The sequence below is a fragment of the Bombina bombina genome, chromosome 2 (genome assembly GCF_027579735.1).
Source record: "Bombina bombina isolate aBomBom1 chromosome 2, aBomBom1.pri, whole genome shotgun sequence".
Classification (NCBI taxonomy): Eukaryota; Metazoa; Chordata; class Amphibia; order Anura; family Bombinatoridae; genus Bombina; species Bombina bombina.
The window spans coordinates 70,703,525-70,715,873 of NC_069500.1; the positions used below are offsets into that span (position 1 = coordinate 70,703,525).

A 12,349-nucleotide genomic window follows, 5' to 3' on the forward strand; every position below is an offset into this window, starting at 1 on the left:
GCTTGCTGATTGGTGGCTACATTGGTGGAGCTGTATGCAGCTGTTTCCACAGAAACTTAAGTTAAAGGGACAGTCAAGTCCAAAAAAAACTTCATGTTTCAAATAGGGCATGTCATTTTAAACAACTTTCCAATTTATTTTTATCACCAATTTTGCTTTGTTCTCTTGGTATTCTTAGTTGAAAGCTAAACCTAGGAGGTTCATATGCTAATTTCTTAGACCTTGAAGGCCGCCTCTAATCTAAATGCATTTTGATAGTTTTTCACCACTAGAGGGCATTAGTTCACATGTTTCATATAGATAACATTGAGCTCATGCACATGAATTTACCATGGAGACAGCTCTGATTGGCTAAAATGCAAGTCTGTCAAAAAAAACTGAAATAAGGGGGCAGTCTGCTGAGGCTTAGATACAAGGTAATTACAGAGGTAAAACGTGTATAATTATAACTGTGTTGCTTATGCAAAACTGGGGAATTGGTCATTAAAGGATTATCTATCTTTTAAAACAACAAAAATTCTGGTGTTGACTGTCCCTTTAAGAAGCAGTGGTCTTAAGAGCGCTGCTCCTTAACTCGTCCGCCACCTCTGAGGCAGCGGACAGCAACGCGCCCGATCACATACAATCGGGTTGATTGACACCCCCTGATTGGCCGCGAATGTGCAGGGGGTGGCATTGCACAAGTATTTCTAGTGAAATGCTTGTGCAATGATAAATGCAGACAGCATATGCTGTCGGCATTTATCAATGTGCGGCGGATATGACCTCTACAGCGGATCATATCTGTTGGCACTTTGATAAATCGGCCCCTATGAGTGCTTTGACCGCTCAAGCTAAATCAGTAGTGCTTTTCTATTCTTGCGCTTATATCACAAATTGAAAGTAAAAAGATTGTGCAGGAGCGAGAGACACAAGCGTGCTAACATCTGGTGTTCAGTGCGGCCTCAGTAAGTCCCTCTCCCCATAGACTTCTATTGGGAGTACTACAAAACCCTGTTCTGGCATTCGCTTGTGCACTAACCTGAAGATGCGCTTAGTGTGTTAAAGTCAACGGTGCATTAAAGGGCCACTGTAAGTAAATATTTTCTATGCCTGTTACTAAATAACTACCCGAAATACGCTTTTTATCAATAGCATTTCATTAACATATCTCTACCGTATGTCAGAAATCTTGTCTGCAAATTTAATTGTTTTCCAAACCCACTCCGTGGGTATCCTTTGCTCTGTACCAATCTGTTTACAATACCTAGGTTTCAAAATGGCGCTTTAAACACAAAGTTATTGGTTTAAGTATTTTGAACACTCCGTGCTGAAAATAGTGGGCAGGATAACGTGACATCATCGGCGAATAAAAGATATAACTTTAGAACGTTATGAAACTCCGTTTTGGAGACAATATAGGTCAGTAGGTTTTAATTAATGTTTATTAACTTTAATATGTTAGTTGTTTAGCTTAAAAATTATAACAGAAAGTAATCCTTTAAGAAACAGTTTAATAGTTATTTTTATTTTATGAAAATAGATAGAGATAGATAGATTTGGGTGTATCTGTGTGTAGAGAGCTATATCTATCTATTTAAAAACATACTCAAAATGATTATACAGAGCAACATGTATAGTATTAATATTACTACTGGGGGGGGGGTCAAAAAAATTTGCACTAGGGCCCTCTGTTGAGTCCGCTACTGGGACAACTGTAAGGTGGAATTGGTACCCAATATAATACAATCAAATCAAAGCCTATTAAACCAAACCATATGTGGTAACCTAGAAGCAGAGTGCCAACAAGTCGGTTGCATCTTGGCCATTCCGCCACTCCTGCCCTATAGTGTGGTAAGGGCAGTTTTATTGCACAACTTAAACTTGCTCTGTACTGTTGATATTTTATTGTCCTTGACTGTTTTATGTCAATATGAAATCTTGATTATTTATTTATAATGTTTATAGGGTTTTCACATATAATTATCAGAAAACAAACAGGGTCATAAAACTGCTCGGGTCATGTTCATAAATGTATTTACCTATGCTGGATGTGTGTTAATCCTCCTCAATACCCCACAAGGAATTTTAGAGTGATTCTTAATTACAAAAAATGCAATATAACTTTATAAATAATCATTTACTTTTTCTGCCTTACCTGTAAATTGCATGATTCACCGTCTCGTTCTGATTCGATCTGTACATTTCCAAGATGCAGGATTGACGCAATTATCTTAAAAATACTCATCTGATGAGTTTCCTTCACTCCTGCCAATACATAAAGACGTGCCGTTATATATATGATATATTTTATTTAATCATAGAAAGAAAATATCTAGATACCTTGAAATACAAGAAAAGATCACAACAGATATTTACTCCATTGCAGAGGTATTTTTTTAAATGAATACTACACAATTAGCTGAATATGAAACAGTAAATCCTTTCTATATTTCCTTTCACTATTATCAGATAAAAAAGGAAACGTTTAATGACATTATTAAGACGATAATCAATGATTACAACCACAGAGCATGGGAAACGCATGCAAAATGGTTTACGTAAACATTTGTGATTGTAAAATAGTAAAATAGTAGTCTCACACTGGATAAAGTGAAAGGTTGTCTTAAAGGGCAGGCCGAGGACATTCCTGGGCATTCTAGAAGTGTGGTCAGGATTTCGCACCAAGCCTTAAAGTAGACCTCCCAACTGTCCCTATTTGAGAGGGACAGTCCCTGATTCAGAGCTCTGTCCTGCTGAGACAGTCATATGTCCCTATTTGAGAAGGACAGTCCCAGATTCCCTCTAAAACAGCCTAATGTCCTTATTTTTAGAATTTCCCCCAGCCCATGAAACACCCAGAAACGCCCACAATCTGCCCAGACCCACCGACTGACCACCCCAGACAAACCCATAATTCTGCCCACTAACCACCCATGATCCCACTCCTATCAACACGGCTCCACCTAAAAAATAGTGACAGCCTGCGTCAACTTCCTGAGTCCCCAATACCCAGCCACAAAAGTGAGGAGGTACGTTAAAGGGACATGAAGGTCAAAATTAAAATCTAATGGTTCACATACAGCGTGCGATTTCAGAGACTTTTCCATTTTCAGTTTATTTCCTTTATCAATTGTACTTTGTTCCATTTGTATTCTTTGGTAAAAAAGCATACCTAGGTAGGCTCAGAGACAGCAATGCACTACTGGGAACTAGGTGATGATTAGTGGCTACACACATGACACCAGATGTTTTTGTCTAATCTCCGTTGTGCATCGCTGACTTTAATTATGTGTTTAAAACCTTTCACAGGAGTTAAACACTATGGGCCAGATTACGAGTGGAGCGCTATTTAGCGCTTTTGCTAGATCGCTAATTGTGCTAGAATTAAACTTTTTGCACACATTGGGTTGCGCACGTATTACAAGTTGAAAGTAAAAAAGTTATCGCTCTTGCACTAATCGGACAAGCGCAAAATATATATCTATACCTATATCTCTAAATAATTATTTATAGGTATAAATACACACACACACATATATATATATAGTTTAGGCACCCACTGCTGACAATTTCCATGATTTTCATTTATAAAAAATTGGGTGTTTGGATCAGCAATTTCATTTTGATCTATCAAATTAGGACACAGTAATATTTCAGTAGTGAAATGAGGTTTCGAATCCACAGAAAATGTGCAATATGCATCCAAACGAAATTAGACAGGTGCATAAATTTGGGCACACTTGTCATTTTGTTGATTTGAATACCTGTAACTACCTAGCACTGATTAATTGGAACAGACAATTAGTTTGGTGAGCCCATTAAGCCTTGAAATTCAGGTGCATCCAATCATAAGAAAATGTATTTAAGGTGGCCAATTGCAAGTTGTTCTCTTTGACTCTCCTCTGAAGAGTGGCAACATGGGGGCCTCAAAACAACTCTCAAATGACCTGAAAACAAAGATTGTTCAACAAAAATGGTTTAGGTGAAGGCTACAAAAAGCTATTGCAGAGATATAAACTGTCAGTGTCCACTGTGAGGAACATAGTGAGGAAATGGAAGTCCACAGGCACAATTCTTCTTAAGGCCAGAAGTGGCAGGCCAAGTAAAATATCGGAGGCAAAGGATGGTGAGAACGGTCACAAACAGCCCACAGACCACCTCCAAAGACCTACAACATCATCTTGCTGCAGATGGTGTCACTGTGCATCGTTCAACAATTCAGCACACTTTGCACAAGGAGAAGCTATATGGGAGAGTTATGCGGAAGAAGCCTTTTCTGCACACACTCCACAAACACAGTCGCTTGAGGTATGCAAATGCACATTTGGACGAGCCAGCTTCATTTTGGAAGAAGGTGCTGTGGACTGATGAAACAAAGATTGAGTTATTTGGTCATAACAAGGGGTGTTATGTATGGCGACAAAAGAACACAGCATTCCAAGATAAACACTTGCTACCCACAGTAAAATTTGATGGATGTTCCATCATGCTCTGTGGCAAGTGTCGATACTGGGAATCTTGTTAAAGTTGAGGGTCACATGGATTCCACTCAATATCAGCAGATACTTAAGAATAATTTTGAGGAATCAGTCACAAAGTTGAAGTTACGCTGGGGCTGGATATTTCAACAAGACAACAAGACAACCCAAAACACTGCTCAAAATCTTCTTTGGCATTTATGCAGAGGAACAAGTACAATGTTCTGGAATGGCCATCCCAGTCCCCAGACCTGAATATCATTGAAAATCTATGGGCTGATTTGAAGCGGGCTGTCTATGCTCGGCAACCATCAAACCTAACTGAACTGGAGATGTTTTGCAAGGAGGGATGGTCCAAAATACCTTCATCCAGAATCCAGACACTCATTACAGGCTATAGGAAGCATCGAGAGGCTGTTATTTCTGCTAAAGGAGGCTCTAATAAATATTGATGCGATATTTCTGTTGGGGTACCCAAATTTATGCCCCTGTCTAATTTCGTTTTGATGCATATTGCACATTTTCTGGTAATCCAATAAACCTCATTTCACTACTGAAATATTACTGTGTCCTTCAGTTATTTGATAGATCAAAATGAAATTGCTGATCCAAACACCCAATTATTTATAAATAAAAATCATGGAAATTGTCAGGGGTGCCTAAACTTTTGCATACGATAGTATATTTAGAAATACATATAACATATTCTGCTATGTGTAGAACATTAGAATGTGAAATATTTAAAGTAAATACATAGTTAAAACCATTATTAAATATAAATATTGCATAAAAATGATTTTTTTCATATTTTCATCTATTTAACTGCAAAGGGCTCTGATACACTTCTATATATGTTTACATATGTATTTATGTGTTAATATGTGTATATATATATATATATATATATGTCTGTAAGTACATACATTCACATATAAATACATCTGTATACATAGACATTTATATATACATACATATCCATCTTTAGATATGTATGTGTTAATATGTGTATATATATGTCTGTAAGTACATACATTCACATATAAATACATCTGTATACATAGACATTTATATATACATACATATCCATCTTTAGATATGTATGTGTTAATATGTGTATATATATGTCTGTAAGTACATACATTCACATATAAATACATCTGTATACATAGACATTTATATATACATACATATCCATCTTTAGATATGTATGTGTTAATATGTGTATATATATGTCTGTAAGTACATACATTCACATATAAATACATCTGTATACATAGACATTTATATATACATACATATCCATCTTTAGATATGTATGTATCTCAATGTTAAAGTCCTTTGCTTGCCTTTTTTTTCTAACACGAGACCTCATATCTTTGAGCCCTTATAACATTTGTGTGCAATATTTTTTAGAAATATATTTTATTAGATGGTGTTATAATGAGTGTAATTGTACTTTGTAATATATTTTTGATGTGTTTTGTGACACTTTTTTGTTTCACAAAACCGTTAACCAGAGAGATCTGAGGACGTGCTAAACATTTATATTTGTTTTCGTTAAAACGAATGTAAATGTTTCACAGCTACAGGTGAGTATACAATACTTATATACTTAGATTAATGTGATTCTTATAAAAAAATTAAACAAATGAATACGGACAATTTTCGTCAGTATTTTTCTCCTTTTCTTTAATTTTTCGTTGGTGCATTCTTCTAATATTCCCCATTTTTATGATGAATGTGCATTTGTCCGAAAACAAATGTGCATCACTACTGTTGAACAGACGTCACTATATGAGGTATATGAAAATCGCTACAATCAATATTTTTGACACTCTCTTCTTTGAATTTATGTCTTTTATGTACACTTTCTGCTGACTGCCATTGGACTTGCAACATATCCTTATTTATTTTGGGTTGTGTACTTAAGCTTTGGTTTACTTAGTATAGCATATTGTGATCACTTAAGAAACTCGGAGACCAATTTGGTTGGAATTTGGAAAGTAAAAAGCCTTTTTGGGGAGCAATTTGTCGATAGAATGTAATTCAGGCTATAATTAGCTAGCAAGTATAAGTATATTGTTTCAGAGCTGAATATTAAAAACAGTAAAATAAAATATACTTTTTTTCTATTATCAAATTTATTTTGTTCTCTTGGTATCCTTTGTTGAAATGCACCTAGGTAGGTTCAGGAGAACAATATGGTAGCAGTTTAGCAAGAATGCAGTGTTTCCATGAATGCCTACCATATAATGCTCCATATATATATATGCAAAATTGATAATAAAAGTGAATTGGAAACTATTTTTAAAATTGTATGATGTATCTGAATCATGAACGGAAAACTGTGGCTTTCATGTCCCTTTAAACATAAAATATAATGATAAAAAGACCCTACTCAGTGGCAGAATATATAGGATATATGGTGCTGCCACTTCCACAGAAATGCATAGATGTTGGTATCACGTGGGAGTGGTCAGTACATTTTTTGTATCTGCGTTTTGATCACGCACCAATCACACAATATAGCAGCAGGCTTTTCCCCATGTGCGTTTGATCAAGCCCTGTGGTTTTATAAGTTTCTTGAATTTTGCAAACTGACCCGCTTTAAAACGTTCAACAAATGGACAAATCACAATGCAAATATATTATCTCATAGACAACTTATGCATAATGATTTCTAGTCTAGTGCAACTATAACTAGTTTAATTATTTATGCAATTTCTTCCTTCACAGCCTTTACTGTTGTTCTGTGTAAATATGTTTTACTGCCCATCTGATCAGAATAAATTTAACACCACTTCCAAACACAACAAGGTTCTTAAAAGGACATAAACACCTTTCAATTACAAGTCTTTTGCGTAGTGTTGCAATAAGCAAACATGCCAACTGACTGAGAAATCTTTCTCAGTACATTAACACCTCGTTTGCTGTAATCCAAACTTGTTCCTTGAGTTGAAAAGGCTAGCCACTGTAATGTTTTAAGGAAAATGTGCTCTGTTTTACAATATCATCACTTCTGAGGCAAATTAGGGACAGATAGATTGTGAGGTTAGAATAGTGAAGTCTGCACATGCAGATCTCAGCTTTGAAAAATCTAAATGTTAAAATCACAGGGAAATAAAGGCAGCATAAATAATTAAAAAAGCCCTATGTAGTGTTAATGTGATATAGCTACAGGACATAACAAAGAGATAAGATAAATGTTAGCCAAGTCTGACATGCCATTGTTTACATTGCAGTAACACATGCTCTGAATTTTAAATGAGCAGTAGATTTTTGCTGACAAATTTCAATATTTACTTTAGTTTCCTGCTTCTCTGTATCATGTGATTGCCATCAGCCAATCACAGACTCATATGTATACACTGTGAATTCTTGCACATGCTCAGTGGTGTGCATATAATCCTGCACAATCCTGCTTCAGAACCATAAAAGTGAAATTCTGACTTTTATTGTCCCTTTAATATACAAACACTGTTACAAATACCATTAAAATGGAACCTTACCCAGAAGAGTGAAAGCTTGTCTTGTCTTCTCAAAGTCATCAGCGTCGTCCACCCCATCAATAACTGTGTCACCCCCTTGACTGGTGTAAAAAAAGTCTTCAGCTTGTGCTGTTAAGATAAAAGAAAAGACAATTATAAAAAAAGACAAAGAATTTCTGTTACACAGCACTTCCTCTTTGGTTGCTGTAATTTAAGAATGTAGCCATCATAATTTTATCTTTGAAAACATGCATCACAATACCTATCCAAATATATTACTGAAACAAACTCGAGTTCACTGCCGATAAAATACTAAACAAAGCACTTTCACAATATTGTTTGTGAGGTTTAAAGAAGAAAATCTAAAAACGTGATCTTTCAAATCATGACTAGATCACAGCTTGACAAATCTTGGTTGGATACTTTAGAAACATAAATAGTTTGTAACCAAATAATATGTTTATTAGGACATGGGCTCTAAAAGGGACATTATACACTAGATTTTTCTTTGCATAAATGTTTTGTAGATGATCCATTTATATAGCCCATACAGGTTTTTGTTTTTTTAATTGTATAGTTTTGCTTATTTTTAAATAACATTGTGCTGATTTTCAGACTCCTAACCAAGCCCCAAAGTTTTAGGAGTATAAACTTACTCCAGCTTGCTCCTGTTTGTGTAAAGGGTATTTTCATATGCAGAGGAACGGGGGGAGTGTCTACTTTCACTGGGTGTTTCAGTCAACCTAATCAAAAGTGCTAACTTTCTAAGTAAGTTTTTAAAAGGTTTAATAATGGATTTTTAGATCAGCATCTGTGCATATTATTCTTTATAGTAGTTAAGCGAAAACACACAGAAAATTTAAACTCCCTTACACACTTCAACTACCAGCATACATCCAAATAAAAAGCCCTCTAACGGCGATTCAGATAAGTAGATAAAGTGAAACACGTGTTTCACTTTATTCTTTATAGTAGTGTCTATATATAGCAACGTGTGCATTTTTTTAAAACACTATTCCAATTATCAGTGAAACAACCAAACAATTTGAAAAAAACCCTGTCACTCAATGTCAACATATTTTTGGTAAGAACATAAAAATCGGTGAAATACTATAAAAATAAATCAAATCTTATATGATTTTCAAGTAGGTACTCACAAGGATTTCCAGAGCTCGTCACGAAAGTAAATTATACTAATGGGAGACATAACAGATGGTTAAAGTGACATAAAAGACAAAATTAAGCTTTTATGATACAGACAGAGGGTGCACTTTTAAACAAGTTTCCAATTTACTTTTAGTATCTAATTTGTTTTGTTTTGCATAAATGTATGCAAAGAAGACCAAGTTGCTGCTTTGCAAATCTGATCAACTGAAGCTTCATTCTTAAAAGCCCACAAATTGGAAACTGATCTAGTAGAATGAGCTGTGATTCTCTGAGGCGGGGCATGAAGCCTGATGAATCAAAAGCTTTAACCAGGATGCCAAGGAAACGACAGAAGCTTTCTGACCTTTCCAAGAACCAGAAAAGACAACAAATAGACTAGAAGTCTTCCTGAAATCTTTAGTAGCTTCAACATAATATTTCAAAGCTCTTACAACATCCAAAGAATGTCAGGATCTCTCAAAAGAATTCTTAGGATTAGGACACAAAGAGGGAACAACAATTTCCCTATTTATATTCATGATACTAAAATCATTATTATAAGTTGTTATAAACTGTGCATCAATATTTGTCTTATTCTTCTCTTTTTGCTTTATATTTAATCAACTCCTTCCTATCTGTTGTTCATAATCCGTTATTTTTGTACAGTTCTTTCTAATTCTCAAGCTTTGGCTGAAGGGAATATTTTCTTTCCATCTGTTCAAATTACAGCTGTTAGCATGAATGTAATTATTCGCATCTATATCTTTAAAATGCATCTTTGTGAAAACACATTCTTCTGTGTTGTTGTTAGAATTCACAACTTTAGGCAAAAAATTAAATGAAGTCCGTAAAAATGCATTATCCTGATGAAAAATCAGAAAAGGAGACTCACAAGAAAGAGCAGATAATTCGGAAACTCTTCTAGCCGAAGAGATAGCCAAAAGGAACAACACTTTCCAAGAAAGTAATTTAATATCCAAAGAATGCATAGGCTCAAAAGGAGGAGTCTGTAAAGCCTTCAAAACCAAATTAAGACTCCAAGGAGGAGAGAATGATTTAATGACAGGCTTGATACGAACCAAAGCCTGAACAAAACAGTGAATATCAGGAACAGGAAGCTTATCAATCTTTCTGTGAAATAAAACAGAAAGAGCAGAGATTTGTCCCTTCAAGGAACTTGCAGACAAACCTTTATCCAAACCATCCTGAAGGAACTGTAAAATTCTAGGAATTCTAAAAGAATGCCAGGAGAAATTATGAGAAGAACACCATGAAATATGTCTTCCAAACTCGATAATAAATCTTCCTAGAAACAGATTTACGAGCCTGTAACATAGTATTAATCACTGAGTCAGAGAAAGCTCTATGACTAAGCACTAAGCGTTCAATTTCCATACCTTCAAATCCTGATGGAAAAATGGTCCTTGAGACAGAAGGTCTGGTCTTAAAGGAAGTGGCCAAGGTTGGCAACTGGACATCCAGACAAGATCCGCATACCAAAACCTGTGAGGCCATGCTGGTGCTACCAGAAACACAAACGATTGTTCCATGATGATCTTGGAGATCACTCTTGGAAGAAGAACTAGAGGCGGAAAGATATAAGCAGGTTGGTAAAACCAAGGAACTGCTAATGCATCCACCGACTCCGCCTGAGGATCCCTGGACCTGGACAAATACCTGGGAAGTTTCTTGTTTAGATGGGAAGCAATCAGATCCATTTCTGGAAGACCCCACATCTGAACCATCTGAAAAAAACAAATCTGGATGGAGAGACCGCTCCCCCGGATGTAAAGTCTGACGGCTGAGATAATCCGCTTCCCAATTGTCTACACCAGGGATATGTACCACAGAAATTAGATGAGCTGGATTCCACCCAAGAAAGCATCCAAGATACTTCTTTCATAGCTAGGGGACTGCGAGTGCCACCCTGATGATTGACATATGCCACAGTTGTGATATTGTCTGTTTGAAAACAAATTAATGGTTCTCTCTTCAACAGAGGCCAAACCTGAAGAGCCCTGAAAATAGCAAAGTTTTCTAAAATATTGATTGGTACCTCGCCATCTCCATAGGGAGGCAAAGTTTGTAAAACTGAATTGTAGGTGTGGTGAGGGGTGTATTTATAGGCATTTTGAGGTTTGGGAAACTTTGCCCCTCCTGGTAGGATTGTATATCGGTACAAAAAAGAGAGAGAAGTTTGACAGTACCCAGCACTCACAAAACACTATATAGTAACAGTATGCATTGAAAACCGGATTGTGTCAAGAACTGGTTATTAAAACGTAACTTTTACTAATGATAGAATAAAAAGAGTGGTAAATAATACCAAATGTATAACATAAATATGTTGTTTAGCCTCTGAGAAAGCCGTGCTAGCGGCGAAATGTACATCAGGCATTGTCTGTGTGCATGAGACTTGCTAATTTGTGTTTACCTGGGACCTTTCTAAGCTCATATTGATGTGGCAATTGCCTTCCTTAATCAGTCATTTATAAACCGTTTCCTCTCCTGCTCTAGGTACCAGTATTGCTCAGATTAGGTAATGTTGTTGGGGTCAATCCCCTTTTTAGATTAGCTTTAGAGCAATCCGTGTATTCTCTGAGCCCTGAGGGTTACGGTGTATTTGAACTATTACCCAGGGAAGTAAGTCTCACACACACAGTCCTGATCTGTTTCTTAATCTAAGTTTTAAATGTATCTCTCACATATTTATGTTATACATTTGGTATTATTTACCACCCTTTTTATTCTATCATTAGTAAAAGTTACGTTTTAATAACCAGTTCTGGACACAATCCGGTTTTCAATGCATACTGTTACTATATAGTGTTTTGTGAGTGCTGTCAAACTTCTCTCTCTTTTTTGTACCTATATATCTATCAGACAGTCAGCACCCCCCTTCTCCTACACTTCACCAGTGATACTAACTGGTATATAATGAATACTGAATAGATTATATATCTACTATTATTTCAGCATACTATATTATGAAGGGGTTGATATTTGCTTAAACTAACACCGTTGCCACTATTTCTAGGATTGTATATCCCATACATCACTAGCTCATGGACTCTTGCCAATTACATGAAAGAAATACCAATTAGACACACAAGAGCAAGCTTGAATCTGTAGACATTACGATACATCTAAAACGTTGGGGCTTGGTTAGAAGTCTGAAAATCAGTACAATGTTATTTAAAAGCAAAACTATACATTTTAACAAAAAAAACTCTACCAAATGGGCTATATAAATGG

General features: G+C 35.8%; 1 protein-coding gene across 1 annotated transcript in view; it reads right to left on the reverse strand.

The window, feature by feature from the left end:
* The window catches only part of MYO5B (myosin VB), a 575,225-nt gene that overhangs the window by 242,446 nt on the left and 320,430 nt on the right, over window positions 1-12,349 (reverse strand). The window contains exons 8-9 of the mRNA XM_053701104.1: window positions 7,970-8,077; window positions 2,138-2,247 (exon numbers count right to left, since the gene is read on the reverse strand). Coding sequence (XP_053557079.1) covers window positions 2,138-2,247; window positions 7,970-8,077 — 218 coding nt within the window. The remainder of the gene's footprint in view (window positions 1-2,137; window positions 2,248-7,969; window positions 8,078-12,349) is intronic.